At 42.3% G+C, this 21,876-nt stretch overlaps 1 protein-coding gene and 1 pseudogene across 2 annotated transcripts; one reads left to right on the plus strand and one right to left on the minus strand.

The window, feature by feature from the left end:
- Positions 1-431: 431 nt before the first annotated feature.
- LOC124032059 (diphosphoinositol polyphosphate phosphohydrolase 1-like) lies at positions 432-6,761 on the plus strand. 2 transcript variants are annotated; one of them, XM_046344088.1, is made up of 5 exons: positions 432-720; positions 2,001-2,099; positions 2,945-2,989; positions 3,136-3,220; positions 3,444-6,761. In XM_046344088.1, exons 1-5 carry the CDS (start codon positions 622-624, stop codon positions 3,641-3,643), a joined length of 528 nt encoding a protein of 175 aa, XP_046200044.1. In that variant the 5' UTR covers positions 432-621; the 3' UTR covers positions 3,644-6,761. The 2 variants fall into 2 exon arrangements, with proteins under 2 accessions (XP_046200044.1, XP_046200043.1); XM_046344087.1 differs by having other exon boundaries at positions 438-720; positions 2,001-2,111.
- A 200-nt stretch (positions 6,762-6,961) lies between these two features.
- Positions 6,962-18,940, minus strand: LOC124032060 (annotated as a pseudogene).
- Positions 18,941-21,876: the final 2,936 nt, after the last annotated feature.

Below are 21,876 nucleotides of genomic sequence, written 5' to 3' on the forward strand. Positions count from 1 at the left end.
AGGTTGATAAATTCCAACGTTGGCGTGGATTTTAACGTACAGTACAATCATATCTGTGCATAAAATATCTCCGTGCTAGAGGCGTCACTACAGACCTGGTTCGATTCCAGGCTGTATCACAACCAGCCGTGATTGGGAGTCCCACAGGGCTGCGCACAATTGGCCCAGCTTCGTCCTGGTTAGGCCGTCATTGTAAATAATAATTTGTTCTTAACTGACTTATCTAGTTAAATAAAATAAAGAAGGCGGATGATGGAGAGGGGATAGGGGGAAACCGGGTGCGGCTCCTGGACTCAGAAAATAATACAAACCAGGTAAAACGAGACCAACCAGAAACATCACAACTGCGTTTATACTGTACGCTTATTCTCAAATATTGAAACGTGAATACCGAAATGTGTAGCCTAGGCTACGTTCGACTATTCTATCTCCGGTGGTGCGTAATTTACGCAGCTTTTTAATAATGGCGTCTGTACGAGAGATGCGACCAGGTCTTCAAAAATGAAGCGAAGAAGAAGAAGTCTATTCTAGAAATTTCGAGACTTATACAAGGTTTCAGTAAGTGGGCTGTGAACGTCTTCCAGTGATTTTGTTCACTTTTTTCTTTTTTGAGATCCCGAAATGATGAAGATCAAATCGAATCAAACGCGGACATATGACGGGGATGGCTACAAGAAGCGTGCCGCCTGTCTGTGCTTCAGAAACGAGAGTGAGGAGGAGGTAAGTCCGAGGCTAGAGTGGTGTGGTGGAACGGGCCTTGTGAATAAACAGTTTGCCACGTTGCCAGCAGATAGTCTGGGGGTAGCGATTCCGAATGAAGAGAAGAGGGCGAGTTGTCAACGAAAGGCATATATTTGGTGGCGAGAAGGCCTAAATAGAATTGCTGGCAACAAGATCACCGGCGGTTGCCATGTTTGTCAAAAACTATTACAATTCTCAAACTGACATTAACCGTAGACGCCTAGATGTAATGTAATTGTATTTCCCCAGAGTTGTCAGTGAGTTTATGCAATGCAGTTTCCATTTAGTTTTGGGCCATTGCAACAAATTCTGCAATGTGTGCATGTCATCAAAGGAGTGGGCCAACAAAAAATGTAAGGCATGGCGCAAATGCATCCATGACATGCCTTGTGCAAATAGAGTACCACAGTATGAGTCATAATACCCATAAAACCTAGTGGTCAAACAAGGAAATGGTTCCAATCGTTTTTCCACCATTAATTTAGCTCCTATGAGATTTTAGAAACACTTAAAATAAGGGCTGTGTTTCGTGTATGCTTACCCTTGTGTGACGTTTTGATGATACAGATTTAAATCTCTCGGACAAGGTGAAATGTATCAATATATTCGCCTGTGTTTCCCCCACCAAAAAAATGAAACGCTAATTAGCTGTGAATGTGGCTATCATAAATAACAAATGTCACGATGACATGGATGAGACTGCCCCAAAAATAAGAATCGCTGGATTGACTATCTAATGTTAGCTAAATGTAGTCATGAAGAAATTGGCTACATTTCTTTAAATTGACAATTCTGTGAACTGTCTTGTGCAAGATTTAAATTGACACAATACCTGTTAGCAAAGGTGGCAGCTGGAGATGACTTGCAGGGATTTGTAGTCTTGCTTGATGTCTACTTTGATGCTAATTGGCATTTTCGAAACTGAGTAAATGTAGCTGAAATATATTGATAAAAGTCACCTTGTCTGAGAGATTTACCTGGTTATCAAAACATCATGCAAGCCTACTTGAGCCTACAGCCCTTATTTTAAGTGTTTCTAAAATTCCCTATGGGGAAAATGAAAGATGGAAAGAATTATTGGAACCATTTCCCTGTTTGACTGAGTTTTTTTTTGTGGGTATTATAACACCTGGGGGCTCAAGTGCTTGATTTCTGTTATAGGCCTATATTAGTGCTCAAGTAATGGTATTCAATTAGAGCAATTCAATCTTGTGACGGTAGGGGCATATCTGAATTGAAATAACTTGTCAATCCTACAGGTGTTGTTGGTGAGTAGTATCCGGCATCCAGGCAAGTGGATCGTCCCTGGTGGCGGGATGGAGCCGGAGGAAGAGCCCAACGTTGCTGCTGTTCGAGAGGTGTGTGAAGAGGTAGGCTGAATTACTTGTCAACTTGACTTGTGCATTCAGAGTTTTTATTAAGCAAGGAGCTCATGGGAAGTCAAATTTAACTTCTGCACAGGTGGCCTTTAAATGGTTTGGTTTAGGCTTATTAATCTGATCCGATTTCCCCAAACATCCTGTCCTTCAGCAACATTTTCTAGAAGGGTTACGCTCATGCTAAAGTGTTGCCTAAAGCTCTTAAGGAGGGTATAACGTATTTCACTTCTCCCTAACTGAAGTTAGCGTTTTCTCTTATAACAAATGAGATCTTCCAGTAATTTTAAGTTTATTGCTTTTCCATTAAGTGTATTCAGCCTCTTTTGAGTTCATTGTGATTGATATTGAGCGCATTTGTCAGTGAAACACAATCTGATGCATTGTTGTCTTTGCAGAATGTTCTTGCAGGATTTGTTTTTTTTGATGTACCAAGTTTATACCCGTTACCTTAGCAGCCCTTATTTCAAGCCTGAAAAATCTATGCGTTCTTTGAGTCTAGATGTTCCTCTATGGAAGCTATGGACTAAATGGGGATGGAGGAGCCTCTTGATTGAGAGTCCATGTTTATAAATAGAGTAAAACTGTAACCTGAAGAAGAACGTACTACGATGACGCCATGTTAATAGGAACTGATCTCTCCCTCTCCTTCATGACCATACACAACCATGGCCTCCCCCCACCCCGTGACTGAAAATGGCATCAATTCTCAGAATCCCCAGGTCTCATCGGGTGAAAATGCAAAAACATTATCACAAGTGTCCTGCTTTAACTAAGAATGATTTTTTTCTGCTGTTTCATTTCCACTGGCCATGTTGTCTTTTCAGGCTGGTGTCAAGGGGACATTGGGGCGTCTACTAGGAATTTTCGAGGTGAGATGAAAAAAATTGAAGATTTTACATAATCCATTTTTTTAATGTCTGTGTGGTTGTCTTTAAACTTGGTGGGAGGAACTGCTCATTTATTTCCACTGTTTGCCTCCTAACCTTGAGCACTGACAATTTCTCAATTTACTCAGAACACAGACAGGAAGCACAGAACATATGTCTATGTACTCATCGTTACAGAGATGTTGGAAGACTGGGAGGACTCTGTGAATATTGGTATGTTGTTTCTAGTTTTTGTGGTGTTTGTGAAAGCTGCGATGACTGGACAATCATTTTGGTTATCAAATTGATTAATTGACACATGGATTAGCCAGAAGATCCTACTACTATTGTAGATCATTCATAGTTAAAGTCCATAGTTAATCTAGACTAAACCTGTTTGTTTTGGGGGGTTTTTCCCTTCCTGACTCCCCTTTGGTCTTTATCCCTCTGTTGACAGGGAGAAAAAGGGAATGGTTTAATATTGAGGATGCCAGAAGAGTGTTGCAGTGCCACAAGCCTGTGCAGGCCTCGTACTTTGAGGCCCTACAACAGGGCAGCCTGAGCAGCAACGGGACACCCCTGGTGACCACGATAGGGGGAGAAGAGCACTCCCCTACCTACAATATCAACCAGAGCTCCAGATCGAGTATAAGATAACTAAAACACAGAAACTCCTGGAGACTTCTCCACATCTTTTACCTGCTTCTTTTTCTTACTTAATCCTGCTCCTACTACTTTTTTTTCTTTTTTATATCTTCAAAATATCAACAGAAATGTTTGCCTTGCCGGCCTTCTTGTGCCAGAGTGGAGGTACAGACTTGACAAGTGTTGGGCGAAGAAGATATAACACTTTGTAATTCGAATGTTTTTTGTTGTTGTTGCTTTTTACTAGTGATTGCATGAGATATTCCCAAACTCTTGTCCTCCTTTACCTCGGTTCCTCTCTCATAAATCTGAGGTTTGATGAATGAAACGTTCTGCTTTGGCGACGTAAAGTATTGGTATAGAATGTGTTTACAGAAGAAAACAGGCTTTCCAGGGTCTTGTTTTGCTAACACTACTTGAAGTTGCCACACCCCTTTTTATATGGCATTCATAAGAATGACAACCTCTCAACATATACCGTGACAGATCATTAGTGTAATACCTACTCCCAACGGTGTTAAGAGTTATAAAGTATGAGTCTATTTCTGTGTGACATTTTCTGTTGCTTTTTTTCATATATTTCCTAATCCCCTAAGAATGAATGGCTTTAGGTTAGATAGGCTTGTGGGAAAGTTTCTTGTTTTGCATGTGTGGTAAAGCTACATGGGTGTGTCTTGTGTGACGCAAATTGTAGGAATGGAATTATCTGGTACAAACAGTCTCCCTTTGTATTACATTGTGAAGGTAGCACAAGCTTTGGTGTTTTGAAAGAAGCTTTGATAAGGGTCTGACAAAAAAACTACTCCCACAGTAGCTTGGGCCTTTAACCACACTGGGGGACATCTAACCAGAACATTGAAATCTAAGTCATCTGCTGTCTCGCATCTTGTCAGACTATGAAGATGATTTATTGATTGGTTTTATAATTCAATGACCAGAAAGACAGAGAATTGTGCATGTTCTCTGATCCTCAGGGGAAAGGAACAAGAACCCAGACTAGTCTTTTGAATCTGGTTGTGTATCAGGAGGTGGGGAGTAATGTCGTTAGGTGTTTGTGCTTGAATAGTAAGGCTAATTTAAAATGGCACTAGGAAGATTATGCCACTGCTGCATAACATGTGGACCCCACTCTAGACCCCACTCATTGTTATGGTTTCCACTTTATTTGATAATCTTATATCAATTTACTTTGTTAATATTCATATTTATTTTCTTATGTTATGGTGATTGATTGCAGATGACGGACATTTATCAGTCTGTACTAATAGCCTTTCTGTGTGTGTATTGTGTAAGTTGAGGGCTGATTGGTGTGTATTTGCGTGTGTGTGACTATGGATGCATTTAGACAGGCAGCCCAATTCAGTTTTTTTTTTTCACTAATTGGTCTTTTGACCAATCACAGATCTTTTTCAGAGTTGATCTGATTGGTTAAAAGACCAATTTGTGGAAAAAGATCAGAATTGGGCTGTCTGTCAAAATGTAGCCAGTATGTGATGCAGGAAAAGAGGTTGCACAACCTGAGATGCAATGCCAAGGTAAATCACCTGCACGTTGGTGAGTACATTTACACATGATTTCATCAATTCTAAATTGTATTCCTAACATGTTTACACTGTGATGTAGTTCTGCATTTTCCCTTAAATTAACACTGGACTTGTTTTTTGTCAGTGAGATTTGTTTTTTGTTTCTTGAAAAATACTTTTAACAGGTCTTAATATATTGTCTACTTTTGGTATGTTCATTGGTTGTTCAAATTAATCATTTAAATATTTTAAATGCCGTATTTCTGACGAATGGATGGATGCCGAGTCTCAGAACCATAGTTATTCTGGCCCTGTCAGGACTTGGGAACAAAGAACTGGGATTGGTAGATATGTTAATGAGCTATAGTCTGTCAATGCAGAGAGCAAACTCTCCTACTGACCCTGGAGTTTGGTACTGTCGTTTGCTCGTCTCCCTGGCCCACAAATGAATGTGTAGATTCTTCTTCGCTCACACTTGTCATCTTGTAGTTGCTAGCTGGTTTTGATGAAGTACTTACTCCTGAGACCTCTGTGCTAAACAGCTCAAAACCCTGATGGGCTAGGTATGTGATCATTTCAATTATGTTTCAGGCCCACCAAGTTACCCTGCCAAGAACAAACAATGTAAGGTGTCATGTTGTCAATGGTGTGAGAAACTGTCTGGCTCTGGCAGAACAGCTTGTGCCACTGAGCATCTAGGCAAGTATTTAGATATTCTTGCTGAGCTGCATTGGTCCAAATTTACACATTGACCCAACAGATCTGGTACAAAGAGCTGTTCAGTTTTCAGCCTCCTTTTGTTCATCTTTGAACTGTCTTGCCAATGTTTAAGTTTTATACAGCCTCTTAACCTTTATGGCCCTAGCCCTGTGGTATCTTGAGCCCTCAGTTGGCTAGTTTTGCCCTAGCTGCATTGCATTTCCTTCAATTGGTTATGCAACATTTATGTATTAGTAACTGCCTATCATGTGGAGTTTTGGTCCCTTTCAACATTGACCCTGAACATAAGTCGCTCTGGATAAGAGCGTCTGCTAAATTACTTAAATGTAAATGTAAACATAAGAATGTGACGTTTGCATGTGAACTGCATTTTTAAATTTCCTTTGACTACTTGCCTATGGCACATGTAAAAATAGAAAGGGTTAGGCCTACTCATGGTAGTCATAATGTCGCACCAGGACGTAATGACATACATGGCTTTATTTCCCCACTATAGGGCCAGTAGGAATTTCATTATTTTCCTCAGTATGCCAATGTCTTGAGGCCTGTCATGAGGTTGTGCCATGTACTGGCTATGGGTCATCTAACCAGGTGATGGTAGTTATCACAGTGTTTCCCCCATTCTTGATTACTTCAGTTTACTGGTAAGGTTAAGGGTCTTAACAGGATAAATCAAATGAGATAATATTTCTTGGAAGACTGGTGTTCAGAAATGGTTAGTCGTTACGTGCAATGGTCCAGACAGGCATTTGTTCATTGTTCAATTGGCCTTGCAATTATATGGCTAAACATCTCCATGTTGTCAACTCAGATTTCTTCAATGGGTACAAAGTGTAAGCCTGAATGTAAAATGAATTGTGCCAATTAATAAAAACACCAGTATTTCAGTTCTCTTTTGGTTTCTTTCAGCTGATGGAGCAATTTGTTTGTAAATTAACCTACTTTGAAAATAAGCTTAGTCATTACCACCTACAAATTCAAGTGTATACATCTTATGATAATGAGCACTGACATCTCATGCAATTAAATTCATGACACATTGGTGTAATCTCAATCACCTTTTATTACTGTACAAGAACAGTCTGCTTTACTCCTGTGATGGTTGCTGTCCTCTGCCACGTCCAAAACCTCCTCTCTGCAACACAAAGTTGGTATGTTTTCGGTCCTTGAAAATCTCTATTGGGCTACAATATCGCATGGCACCCATCCTTGATTCAAATGCTTGGAAAAGTATTTACTTACAAATTGGAACTCAGCTGCACTCAGCAACTGCTTCAGCCTTGTCTGCACCAGCTAAAAGGACATTTGATCATCAGACGAGTAAAGAATTAGGTAACTTTCATTATTTACCATGTGTTGCAATGTAGGTCAGCCACCATGGAAAATATTGGTATTGGCCCAATATTTCCATATTGGTGCATGCTTATCGAACATAACAGGTGATTTGGGTACTCACGTGGTGCAACAGAACGTCTGTAGTTGTCTCGGTCGCCTCCTTCACGGTTAAGCCTGGCTGGCCTCAGCTCTCTCACCCTCCATACCTGAAACACGAGGCCATTTTACACCACTCATCTCCATACAACTGGCATAACACCTGCAATGTTCACCACTACATCCATGAAGGAAACATGCTAAGTATAGGAATCAGTCAACCCTGTAATACTGATTGGCAGTAAACTCAGCAAAAAAATAACCGTCCTCATTGTCAACTGCGTTTATTTTCAGCACACTTAACATGTAAATATTTGTATGAACATAAGATTCAACAACAGAAATAAACTGAGTTCCACAGACATGTGACTAAAAGAAATTGACTGTGTCCCTGAACAAAAGGGGATCAAAAGTAAGCGTCTGGTGTGGCCAACAGCTGCATTAAGTACTGCAGTGCATCTCCTCATGGACTGCACAAGATTTGCCAGTTCTTGCTGTGAGACGTTACCCCCACCAAAGCACCTGCAAGTTCCTGGACATTTATGGCCCTAGCCCTCACCCTCAGATCCAACAGGTCCCAGACGTGCTCAATGGGATTGAGATTGGGCTCTTCGCTGGCTATGGCAGAACACTGACATCCCTATCTTGCAGAAAATCACACACAGAACGAGCAGGTGGCATTGTCATGCTGGAGGGTCGTGTCAGGATGAACCTGCAGAAAGGCAACCACATGAGGGAGGGTGTCTTCCCTGTAACGCACAGTGTTGATGGCCTGCAATGACAAGCTCAGTCCGATGATGCTGTGACACACCGCCCCTAGACCATGACAGACCCTCCACCTCCAAATTGATCCCGCTCCAGAGTACAGGCCTCGGTATAACGCTCATTCCTTCAACGATAAATGCGAATCCGACCATCATCCCTGGTGAGACAAAACCGCGAATCGTCAGTGAAGAGCACTTTGCCAGTCCTGGTGGTGGTGGGTTTGTGCCCATAAGCAACGTTGTTGCCGGTGATGTCTGGTGAGGACCTGCATTACAGCAGGCCTACAAGCCCTCAGTCCAGCCTCTCTCAATCTATTGCGGACAGTCTGACCACTGAAATCAAATCAAATTTTATAGGTCACATACACATGGTTAGCAGATGTTAATGCAAGTGTAGCGAAATGCTTGTGCTTCTAGTTCCGACCGTGCAGTAATATAACAAGTAATCTAACAATTTCACAACAACTACCTTATACACACACCTGTAAAGGAATGAATAAGAATACGTACATATGGATGAACGATGGCTGAATGGCATGGCAAGATGCAGTAGAAGGTATAGAGTAATTGTCCCTAGAATTTCTAAGCAAACAGCTGGAGGCAGGGCTTTCTCCTATTGAGCTCCATTTTTATGGAATGTTCTGCCTACCCATTTGAGAGACGCAAACTCGGTCTCAACCTTTAAGTTTTTACTGAAGACTCATCTCTTCAGTGGGTCATATGATTGAGTGTAGTCTGGCCCAGGAGTGTAAAGGTGAACGGAAAGGCTCTGGAGCAACGAACCGCCCTTGCTGTCTCTGCCTGGCCGGTTCCCCTCTTTCGACTGGGATTCTCTGCATCTAACCCTATTACAGTGGCTGAGTCACTGGCTTACTGGTGCTCTTTCATGCCGTGGCGGAGATCTTTCACCCCCCCCTTTGGGGTGTGCCGTGGTGGAGATCTTTGTGGGCTATACTCGGTCTTGTCTCAGGATGGTAAGTTGGTGGTTGAAGATATCCCTCTAGTGGTGTGGGGGCTGTGCTTTGGCAAAGTGGGTAGGGTTATATCCTTCCTGTTTGGCCCTGTCCGGGGGTATCATCGGATGGGGCCACAGTATCTCCTGACCCCTCCCGTCTCAGCCTCCAGTATTTATGCTGCAGTAGTTTGTGTCGGGAGGCTAGGGTCAGTTTGTTATATCTGGAGTACTTCTCCTGTCCTATCCGGTGTCTTGTGTGAATTTAAGTATGCTCTCTCTAATTCTCTCTCTCAGAGGACCTGAGCCCTAGGACCATGCCTCAGGACTACCTGGCATGATGACTCCTTGCTGTTCCCAGTCCACCTGGCCGTTGCTGCTGCTCCAGTTTCAACTGTTCTGCATGCGGCTATGGAATCCTGACCTGTTCACCGGATGTGCTACCTGTCCCAGACCTATGATTATTTATGATCATTTGAACATCTTGGCCATGTTCTGTTATAATCTCCACCCGGCACAGCCAGAAGAGGACTGGCCACCCCTCATAGCCTGGTTCCTCTCTAGGTTTCTTCCTAGGTTTTGGCCTTTCTAGGGAGTATTTCCTAGCCACCGTGCTTCTACACCTGAATTGCTTGCTGTTTGGGGTTTTAGGCTGGGTTTCTGTACAGCACTTTGAGATATCAGCTGATGTACGAAGGACTATATAAATAAATTTGATTTGATTTTGATTTGAGTACAGTATATACATATGAGACGAGTAATGCAGGGTATGTAAACATTATATAAAGTGTAATTGTTTAAAGTGACTAGTGATTTATTACATCCAATTTTTAATTATTAAAGAGGCTAATGATTTGAGTCAGTATGTTGACAGCAGCCACTCAATGTTAGTGATGGCTGTTTAACAGTCTGATGGCCTTCAGATAGAAGCTGTTTTTCAGTCTCTCGGTCCCAGCTTTGATGCACCTGTAATGACCTCGCCTTCTGGTTGATAGTGGGGTGAACAGGCAGTGGCTCCTGTGGTTGTTGCCGTTTATGTTTTTTTGGCCTTCCTGTGACATCGGGTGGTATAGGTGTCCTGGAGGACAGGTAGTTTGCCCCCGGTGATGTGTTGTGCAGACCTCACTACCCTCTGGAGAGCCTTACGGTTGTGGGCGGAGCAGTTGCCGGACTAGGCTGTAATACAGCCAGACAGGATGCTCTCGAATTGTGCATCTGTAAAAGTTTGAGTGTTTTTGGTGACAAGCCAAATTTTTTCAGCCTCCTGAGGTTTTAGAGGCGCTGTTGTGCCTTCTTCACCACGCTGTCTGTGTGGGTGGACCATTTCAGTTTGTCTGTGATGTGTACACAGAGGAACGTAGAACTTTCCACCTTCTCCACTACTGTCCCGTCGATGTGGATAGGGGGGTGCTCCCTCTGCTGTTTCCTGAAGTCCATGATCATCTCCTTTGTTTGGTTGACATTGAGTTTGAGATTCATTTCCTGATACCACACTCAGAGGGCCCTCACCTCCTCCCTGTAGGCCGTCTCGTCGTTGTTGTTAATCAAGCCTACCACTGTAGTGTCGTCTGCAAACTTGATGATTGAGTTGGAGGCGTGCATAGCCGCGCAGTCATGGGTGAACAGGGAGTACAGGAGAGTGCTGAGAACGCACCCTTGTGGGGCCCCAGTGTGGAGGATCAGCGGGGTGGAGATGTTTCCTACCCTCACCACCTGGGGGCGGCCCATCAAAGTCCAGGACCCAGTTGCACAGGTCGGGGTCGAGACCCAGGGTCTATGGTGTTAAATGCTGAGCTGTAGTCGATGAACAGCATTCTTACATCGGTATTCCTCTTGTCCAGGTGGATTAGGGCAGTGTGATTGCAATTGTATCATCTGTGTACCTATTGGGGAGGTAAGCAAATTGGAGTGGGTCTAGGGTGGAGGTGATATGATCATTGACTAGACTCTCAAATCACTTCAATATGACAGAAGTGAGTGCTATGGGGCGATAGTCGTTTAGCTCAGTTACCTTTAGCTTTCTTGGGAACAGGAACAATGGTGGCCCTCTTGAAGCATGTGGGAACAGCAGACTGGGATAGGGATTGATTGAATATGTCCGTAAACACACCAGCCAGCTGGTCTACGCATGCTCTGAGGACGTGGAGGGATTGTGCGTTCCTGGTGTAACTCGGACAGTTGTTGTTTCCATCCTGTACCTGTCCCACAGGTGTGATGTTCGGCTGTACTGATCCTGTGCATGTGTTACACATGGTCTGCCACTGCGAGGATGATCAGCTGTCCGTCCTGTAGCGCTGTCTTAGGCGTCTCACAGTACAGACATTGCAATTTATTGTCCTGGTCACATCTGCAGTCCTCATGCCTCCTAGCAGCATGCCTAAGGCACGTTCACACAGATGAGCAGGGACCCTGGGCATCTTTATTTGTGTTTTTCAGAGTCAGTAGAAAGGCCTCTTTAGTGTCCTAGGTTTTCATAACCGTGACCTTAATTGCCTACCGTCTGTAAGCTGTTAGTGTCTTAACGACCGTTCCACAGGTGCATGTTCATTAATTGTTTATGGTTCATTGAACAAGCATGGGAAACAGTGTTTAACCTCTCTAGGGTATGTGGGACGCGCCCCACCTGGAACACATCCAGTGAGATTGTAGAGCGCCAAATTCAAATACAGAAATACTCATTATAATAATTCAGAAAAGATACAACTATTTTGGTTTAAAGATTAACTTCTTGTGAATCCAATCATGGTGTCAGATTTTTTTAAACGGCGAAAGCATACCTTTGAGAACATATCCCAGCAGACAAATCATTACAAACAGTAACCAGCCAAGTAGAAGAGTTACACAAGTCAGAAATAGAGATAAAATTAATCACTTACCTTTGATCTTCATATGTTTGCACTCAGAAGACATTAATTTATTCAATAAAGTCTTTCTTTATATCTGAAAACCTCTTTGTTTGCGTGTTTTCCTCAGTAATTCACTGGCTCAAATGCAGTCACAACAGGCAGACAAAAAAATCCTAATTGTATCTGTAAAGTTCATAGAAACATGTCAAACGATGTTTATATTCAATCCTCAGGTTGTTTTTAGCCTAAATAATCGAAAATATTCCAACCGGACAAAAACATTGTCAATATAAAGGTAAACAAGAAAGGCACTCTCGGTCGCGCGCATGAAAAAGCTCTGTGACACGGCAGGGTCCACTCATTCAGACTGCTCTTACTCCCTCATTTTTCAGAATACAAGCCTGAACCAATTTCTAAAGACTGTTGGCATCTATTGGAAGGCATATGAACTGCGATTTGAGCCCTAAGTCTATGGATACTGTAATGGCATTGAATAGAAAACTACACACAAAAGTCCTACTTCCTGAATGGGTTTTTCTCAGGTTTTCGCCTGCCAAATCAGTTCTGTTATACTCAAAGACATGATTTTAACAGTTTTGGAAACTTTAGAGTTTTCTATCCAAATCTACTAATTATATGCATATCCTATCTTCTAGGCCTGAGTAGAAGTAGTTTAATTTGGGCATGCTTTTCATTCATGCATTTCGTGATTTCCAAGATGGCATAGCAGTTCAGGCGTCTTTTGTCCTCGTCGTGTCCCATATATATATATATATATATATATATATATATATATATATATATATATATATATATATATATATATTTCCAACTTTCTTCGCATACCTTTTTATATATATTTTTTATTTTCCATAAACTCATCTTCAAAACACTCTCCTGCAACCCGCCTTACCAATTTATATATATTTTTTAACGTATTATTTACCTCAAATCTGTAATCCTCCATAGAAGCTAACCAGAAGCTAATCCAGAAGCTAGTCAGAAGCTAGCCTGAAGCTAATCAGAAGCTAGTTAGCTCCTTTACTGGCTAATCGTTAGTATTCAGCTAACCACGGTCTGTGGTCATCAGCTATCCTTTAGCTCAAATCTATCGCCAGTTTTGTGCGGCTAGGACCGGAACATACCAGACCTATTTTTCTCTCCATGTCCCTGGATTTCAACCGCCAACTCTGGACATTTATACCTGGATCTTGCAGCTAGCTAGCTGCTATCCGTGTGACTATCGGCTTTCGTCGATTCCGGAGCAAACATCAATTGTTCCGGAGCTAGCCAGCTGAAGAGTTCCATCAATCACTCCAGGGCTACAATCACCTATCCGGACCCGTTTTACTGCCAACGCGGAGCCCCACCGGGCCTTCACAACTGGACAACTAACGTTATCTACCCGAGGGAGTTATCCGGCTGGCTCCTCCGTCGCGACGTTACCTGAACGCCCATCTGCGGTCCGCTAACCGTTAGCTGTTTTATCGGCTGCTATCTGAATAGACCTATCGGACAATTAATTTTTTTATTTAATTGAATTTCTTGGGCCTCTATAACTTTTTTTTTTTTTTTTGTGAATTGGATTCATCCCCTCTACCACACGGAACCCCACTAATCCTACCACCGGAAACGCACGAGGTGGCTAATAACAGACCTCCATCCTATGCTAGCTTGCTACCGATGGCCCGGCTAGCTGTCTAAATCGCCGTGACCCCAACCAACCTCACTACTCACTGGACACTTTTGATCACTCTAAGCATACCTCTCCTTAATGTCAATATGCCTTGTCCATTGCTGTTCTGGTTAGTGTTTATTGGCTTATTTCACTGTAGAGCCTCTAGTCCTGCTCACTATACCTTATCCAACCTATTAGTTCCACCACCCACACATGCGATGACATCTCCTGGTTTCAATTATGTTTTTAGAGACAATATCTCTCTCATCACTCAATACCTAGGTTTACCTCCACTGTATTCACATCCTTTGTCTGTACATTATACCATGAAGCTATTTTATCGCCCCCAGAAACCTCCTTTTACTCTCTGTTCCAGACGTTCAAGACAACCAATTCGTATTGCTTTTAGCCGTACCCTTATCCTACTCCTCCTCTGTTCCTCTGGCGGTGTAGAGGTGAATCCAGGCCCTGCAGTGCCTAGCTCCACTCCTATTCCCCAGGCGCTCTCTTTTGATGACTTCTGTAACCGTAATAGCCTTGGTTTCATGCATGTTAACATTAGAAGCCTCCTCCCTAACTAAGTTTGTTCTATTCACTGCTTTAGCACACTCTGCCAACCCGTATGTTCTAGCTGTGTCTGAATCCTGGCTTAGGAAGACCACCAAAAATTCAGAAATTTTTATCCCAAACTACAACATTTTCAGACAAGATAGAACTGCCAAAGGAGGTGGTGTTGCAATCTACTGCAAAGATAGCCTGCAGAGTTATGTCCTACTATCCAGGTCTGTACCCAAACAATTTGAACTTCTACTTTTAAAAATCCACCTCTCTAAAAACAAGTCTCTCACCGTTGCTGCCTGCTGTAGACCACCCTCTGCCCCCAGCTGTGCTCTGGACACCATATGTGAACTGATTGCCCCCCATCTATCTTCAGAGGTTGTGCTGCTAGGCGACCTAAACTGGAACATTTAACTTAACACCCCAGCCATCCTACAATCTAAGCTTGATGCCCTCAATCTCACACAAATTATCAATGAACCTACCAGGTACCTCCCCTAAGCCTTAAACACAGGCACCCTCATAGATATCATCCTAACCAACTTGCCCTCTAAATACACCTCTGCTGTCTTCAACCAAGATCTCAGCGATCACTGCCTCATTGCCTGCATCTGTAATGGGTCAGTGGTCAAACAACCTCCACTCATCACTGTCAAACGCTCCCTGAAACACTTCAGTGAGCAGGCCTTTCTAATCGACCTGGCCGGGGTATCCTGGAAGGATATTGATCTCATCCCGTCAGTAGAGGATGCCTGGTTTTTTTTTTTAAATGCCTTCCTAACCATCTAAAATAAGCATGCCCCATTCAAGAAATTTAGAACCAGGAACAGATATAGCCCTTGGTTCTCCCCAGACCTGACTGCCTTTAACCAACACAAAAACATCCTATGGCGTTCTGCATTAGCATCGAACAGCCCCCGTGATATGCAGCTGTTCAGGGAAGCTAGAAACCATTATACACAGGCAGTTAGAAAAGCCAAGGCTAGCTTTTTCAAGCAGAAATTTGCCTCCTGCAACACTAACTCAAAAGTGTTCTGGGACACTGTAAAGTCCATGGAGAATAAGAACACCTCCTCCCAGCTGCCCACAAGATAGGAAACACTGTCACCACTGATAAATCCACCATAATTGAGAATTTCAATAAGCATTTTTCTATGGCTGGCCATGCTTTCCACCTGGCTACTCCTACCCCGGTCAACAGCACTGCACCCCCCACAGTAACTTGCCCAAGCCTTCCCCATTTCTCCTTCTCCCAAATCCAAAATCTGGACCCCTACAAATCAGCCGGGCTAGACAATCTGGACCCTTTCTTTCTAAAATTATCTGCCGAAATTGTTGCCACCCCTATTACTAGCCTGTTCAACCTCTCGTGTCGTCTGAGATTCCCAAAGATTGGAAAGCAGCTGCGGTCATCCCCCTGTTCAAAGGGGGGGACACTCTTGACCCAAACTGCTACAGACCTATATCTATCCTACCCTGCCTTTCTAAGGTTTTCGAAGGCCAAGTCAACAAACAGATTACCGACCATTTTGAATCTCACCATACCTTCTCTGCTATGCAATCTGGTTTCAGAGCTGGTCATGGGTGCACCTCAGCCACGCTCAAGGTCCTAAACAATATCTTAACCGCCATCGATAAGAAACATTACTGTGCAGCCGCATTCATTGATCTGGCCAAGGCTTTCGACTCTGTCAATCACCACATCCTCATCGGCAGACTCGACAGCCTTGGTTTCTCAAATGATTGCCTCGCCTGGGTCATCAACTACTTCTCTGATAGAGTTCAGTGTGTCAAATCGGAGGGTCTGCTGTCCGGACCTCTGGCAGTCTCTATGGGGGTGCCACAGGGTTCAATTCTTGGACCGACTCTCTTCTCTGTATACATCAATGATGTCGCTCTTGCTGCTGGTGAGTCTCTGATCCACCTCTACGCAGACGACACCATTCTGTATACTTCTGGCCCTTCTTTGGACACTGTTAACAACCCTCCAGGCAGGCTTCAATGCCATACAACTCTCCTTCCGTGGCCTCCAATTTCTCTTAAATACAAGTAAAACTAAATGCATGGTCTTCAACTGATCGCTGCCTGCACCTGGCCACCTGTCCAACATCACTACTCTGGACGGCTCTGACTTAGAATACGTGGACAACTACAAATACCTAGGTGTCTGGTTAGACTGTAAACTCTCCTTCCAGACCCACCTCAAACATCTCCAATCCAAAGTTAAATCTAGAACTGGCTTCCTATTTCGCAACAAAGCATCCTTCACTCATGCTGCCAAACATACCCTTGTAAAACTGATTTACAAAATAGCCTCTAATACCCTACTCAACAAATTGGATGCAGTCTATCACAGTGCAATCCGTTTTGTCACCAAAGCCCCATATACTACCCACCATTGCGACCTGTACGCTCTGCTCTCGTTGGCTGGCCCTCGCTTCATGCTCGTCGCCAAACCCACTGGCTCCATGTCATCTACAAGACCCTGCTAGGTAAAGTCCCCCCTTATCTCAGCTCGCTGGTCACCATTGCATCACCCACCTGTAGCACGCGCTCCAGCAGGTATATCTCTCTGGTCACCCTCAATACCAATTCTTTCTTTGGCCACCTCTTGTTCCAGTTCTCTGCTGCCAATGATTGGAACAAACTACAAAAATCTCTGAAACTGGAAACACTTATCTCCCTCACTAGCTTTCAGCACCAACTGTCAGAGCAGCGCACAGATTACTGCACCTGTACATAGCCCACCTATAATTTAGCCCAAACAACTACCTCTTTCTCTCTTTCCCTACTGTATTTATTTGATTTATTTTGCTCCTTTGCACCCCATTATTTTTTATTTCTACTTTGCACATTCTTCCACTGCAAATCTACCATTCAAGTGTTTTACTTGCTATATTGTATTTACTTTGCCACCATGGCCTTTTTTTTGCCTTTACCTCCCTTTGCTCACCTCATTTGCTCACATCATATATAGACTCGTTTATACTGTATTATTGACTGTATGTTTGTTTTACTCCATGTGTAACTCTGTGTCGTTGTATGTGTCGAACTGCTTTGCTTTATCTTGGTCAGGTCGCAATTGTAAATGAGAACTTGTTCTCAACTTGCCTACCTGGTTAAATAAAGGTGAAAAAATTCCAAATGCTGCCCCCTACCCTAGAGAAGTTAAAACCTTTACAATGGAGATCTGTGAAGTTATTTTGATTTTTACAAATTATCTTTGAAAGACAGGGTCCTGAAAAAGGGACGTTTATTTTTTTGCTGAGTTTAGTTATATTTTTACAGTGCACCCTCCTGAACAGTCCCCAGGTGAAACATATTCAACATTTTCACAATTGGAAAAAGGTCAAAGGCAATCGAGGAGCGGCGGAGAGGGAAAGTGGACGAAAATGCTCTTGTATGAAATGAGACTCTTCTAATCACGCGCGTTGGAATCCCAAAATAAATGTATAAAGTGATAAACATTTGGCTAGTTATGCAATACATTTTATAGATTTAAATAGCATATTGTTTTTAAATGTTTGCATGATTTTCTCCTTCAAGAAAACAAAAGCAGATTCAAAGGGTGTGGCAGATTTGAAAACTCTTCCACAAAGGACTCTGGTAGGATACACTTGTGCTTCCTCGCCAAAGGAGGCTAGCGGAAGGGAGAACAGTCTTCCGTTTGCCTAATATCGAAATTGACACCAGCCGCATCTCCAACTTCAGTGCGTTCAAAACAACTTGGAACTAAGGGGGGAAAAAACAAGCTCCGACTGGGAAAAATAATTTTAAAATGGTCATCCAACTCGGGCCTCTTTTTTGAACTCAGTCTTTCTGACCTGAAGATCACCGACATGATTTGACTTCATATTTTTCCCAGTTGTTTTGAATGTGGCAACTTTCCTTGACCACTTATTGGTTTCCGGGTCATGGAGGAAAGTGTTTTTCCCCAAATGAGAAAAGGCCACAGTCATGATATGCAGCCTACCTTTAGGCCTGGGCCTAGTGGTCTCAGGGCGCATCTGGCGACACAGAGTGGCAGGAACAATCTCTGGGGGCAGATGCAGGAAGTCCCTCAGGTACTGGATGCACTCATTGGTCAGGTACCAGTAGAAGTGGCGCCAGGCAAACTGCTCCTTCACATACCCAGTTGACTTCAAAGACTGCAGAGGGAGGGTCACATTCAGTTGTACATTTTTCCAACTAACACGTATAATTTTTTACAGCTACATTACTGGGTGTCAAAGACAAATTTCCCCGTAGGGACAATAAAGTTGATCCTATCCTGGTTTCACTCTCAATCATGTGACACTATATGAGGCACCAGAATTGAGTACAAAATCTAACCTGCATGGCCTTCATAACGTGAAGGTTGGGCACATTCTTATCGGCCAGCTCCGGGTGCTTAGCCAGATGCACATCCTTTTTTTTGCCACCATCACTCTCTCCTTGAAGAGGAGCTCGTAGATGGCTATACGATTCTTCTTCGGCATCAGCATCTGGAGGGGCGGAGAAAAACATGGCCGTCAGCTGTTTAACAGACCGGTCAAGTTGACGTTACATGTAAGAAAGGTTAACAGGCATCAGCTGTGCCGTTGAGACTTCCTCCATGGCGTGTAAAGATAATGGTCATACGGCAGCTAAAGTTACTTGGAATGCTGGCTACCTCAACTGAATTGACCCACTGGGTAAATCAAATACATTTCTGATTCTGGGTGTGTATCCAAAAATTCAGGACATGTTGTTAGTTAGCTGACTAAACTACACAGCGAAGGACGTTTCTGATGACTCCAACAGTGGAGCAGAGACCAGGCTCTGTGGAATTTTGCTCCAACTACATCGATTTGCCCAATGTCAATACCTTCAGAATTACACATTTTGTATCACCTACCATATTGGTCCTCTGAAGCAGCTTGCTGAAATCCATACTTTTTCAATAAACAATAAAATACAACTGACTGTTTGCTCATTTCTGTTGCTTTAAGATGACAACTCTGTTCAAATGCCAATTGAATCTCAACAAGGACAGTCTGTTGTGGTTCATGAACGTTTATTGAAAAAGTATGAATTTCAGCTAATAAAGGCATGCAACTACAGAGAACAAATATCTGTACAAGGTTTATTAAGCGTTCCATAATTACTTTTTAAATATTGACCTTGGGCGAATCATGTAGTCAGAAGATTCCACAAAGCCTGCTGCCTGGTCTCTGCGCCACTCCGTTGGAGTCATCGGGAACTTCCTTCACCATGAGTGAGTTCATAGAAGAGATTAACCAAATATGGTAGAAAGGTTGAACACTTGTCAGTGTCTCTAAATCATGGCAAGTATGTCTAGTTAGCTAATTGGTAGTTACAACTAGCTAGTTAACTACTCGCTTTGCTAACGTTACCCAACTAACAGTTAGCTAACTACATAATGCCTGGGTCCCTCTGGGGGCAGTGTAGCACGACACTTTTTTTAAACATCAGACACAATGTTTAAGGCATATACCGGGATATACGTGATAAAGTTACAATGAGCTAGTTATAAAGCCAAGACTATGCTAAATTGTATTATTGTAAATTGTATTATTGTATCAGTGGAATGAATACAGCAGGGCAAGCCAACTAACTAGCAGCCGCCATGCATAGTTATAAGTAGTGCCGCTAACGCGTAGGTATTCGTAGAAACAGTCATAATAAGGTCCAAAAAAATTACATTTAAAAATAAATGTTAGACTGTTTCAAGAAGCACAATTTAGACACCACTTTCAGTTATGACAACGCCATGTCTCGTGATGTTTGGGATCATACAGAATGATTAAAGTAAGCTGTTTTTGTACCTTGAATGAGTGTTTTGAGACCGGAGCCGAGAGACCGACGCATGCGTATTGATGTGATTTTATGCAGCACAGCCATGATAAATTAAAACATCTCTGATTATCGAACTGTCAATTCATAATTCAATATTAATATGTTTTTGTGCAGGTGTGCCTATGGCATTTTTTTTAGTGTTATGATTGTCTATATTTTACATTTATTTTTCAGCCAGGTACAGGACAGCGAGGGAGGGAGCAAGGGATACTGAGTGCTGTGGTGACGTGACATCAGCAGCACTCATGATTAGGCTACATTTCATAGGAAATTCATTATGTAATGTACTTTATGATACTAGCAAATATTGTGAGTGGACAACCGGAATACCAGCCTGATCAGCTTTTGCCAAGGCAATGATAGGCTAAAGAAGAAGATGGCCCCTCACCCCAGCCTTTAGTGCCTTCAGAAAGTATTCACACCCCTTGGCTTTTTCCACATTTTGTTGTGTCACAGAGTGGGATTAAAATGGATTTAATTGTTTTTTTTTTTACAATGAGCTACACAAAATACTCTGTAATGTCAGTAGAAGAAATTCTGAGATTTGTACAAAAAAAAGTATGAAAAATAAAACACAATGTCTTGATTAGATAAGTATTTAACCCCATGAGTGAATACATGTTAGAACCACTTTTGGCAGCAATTACAGCTGTGAGTCTCAAAGAGCTTTGCACACCTGTATTGTACAATATTTGCACATAATGTATTTTATTTTATTCTTCAAGCTCTGTCAAGTTGGTTGTTGATCATGGCTAAACAGTCTTTTTCAAGTCTTGCCATATATTTTCAAGCCGATTTAGTCAAAACTCTAACTTGGCCACTCGAACATTCAATGTCGTCTTGGTAAGCAATTCCAGTGTATATTTAACCTTGTATTTTAGGTTATTGTCTTGCTGAAAGGTAAGTTTGTCTCCCAGTGTCTGTTGGAAAGCAGACTGAACCAGGTTTTCCTCAAGGATTTTGCCTCTGCTCAGCTCTATTCCGTTTCTTTTTATCATAAAAAACTCCTTAGTCCTTTCTGATGACAAGCATACCCATAACATGATGCAGCCAACACCCTGCTTTAAAATATGAAGAGTGGTACTTAGTGATGTGTTGTTTGATTTGGCCCAAATATAACACTTTGCTTTCAGGACATAAAGTTAATTTCTTTGCAAACATTTTGGCAGTTTGACTTAGTGCCTTTTTGCAAACAGGATTCATGTTTTGGAATATTTGTATTCTGTAGAGGCTTCCTTCTTTTGACTCTGTCAATTAACTTAGTGTTGTGGAGTAACTACAGTGTTGTTGACCCCATCTTCAGTTTTCTCCTATCACAGCCATTCAACTCTGTAACTGTTTTAAAGTCACCATTGGCCTCATGGTGAAATCCCTGAGTGGTTTCCTTCCTCTCCTGCAACTGAGTTAGGAAGGACGCCTATATCTTTGTAGTGACTGCATGTATTGATACACCATCCAAAGTCTATTTAATAACTTCACTATGATCAAAGGGATATTCAATGTCTGCTTTATTTTTACCCATCTACCAATAGGTGCCATTTGTGAGGCATTTGAAAACCTCCCAGGTGTTTGTGATTGAATATTTGTTTCACTGCTCATCTGTATGTGTGGGGTACAGAGATGAGGTTGTCATTCAAAAATCATGTTAAACACTATTATTGCACACAGAGTTATTCCATGCAAGTTATTATGTGACTTGTTAAGCACATATTTACTCTTGAACTTATTTAGGTTTGTCATAATAAAGGGGTTGAATAGTTATTGACTCAAGACATTTCAGCTTGTCCTTTTTAATTAATTTGGAAACATTTCTAAAAACACAATTCCACTTTGACATTATGGGATATTGTTGGTAGGCCAGTGACAAAAAAAATCTAAATTTAATCCATGTTAAATTCAGGCTGTAACATGACAACATGTGGAAAAGTTCAAAGG

Source organism: Oncorhynchus gorbuscha, linkage group LG03 (assembly GCF_021184085.1).
Source record: "Oncorhynchus gorbuscha isolate QuinsamMale2020 ecotype Even-year linkage group LG03, OgorEven_v1.0, whole genome shotgun sequence".
Classification (NCBI taxonomy): domain Eukaryota; kingdom Metazoa; phylum Chordata; class Actinopteri; order Salmoniformes; family Salmonidae; genus Oncorhynchus; species Oncorhynchus gorbuscha.

Coding starts and splice junctions, on each gene's coding strand:
- LOC124032059 (XM_046344087.1), top strand. CDS start 622: ATGATGAAGATCAAATCGAATCAAACGCGGACATATGACGGGGATGGC. Junction 721..2,000: donor GAAACGAGAGTGAGGAGGAG/GTAAGTCCGAGG, acceptor TCAATCCTACAG/GTGTTGTTGGTGAGTAGTAT. Junction 3,221..3,443: donor GGAGGACTCTGTGAATATTG/GTATGTTGTTTC, acceptor CTCTGTTGACAG/GGAGAAAAAGGGAATGGTTT.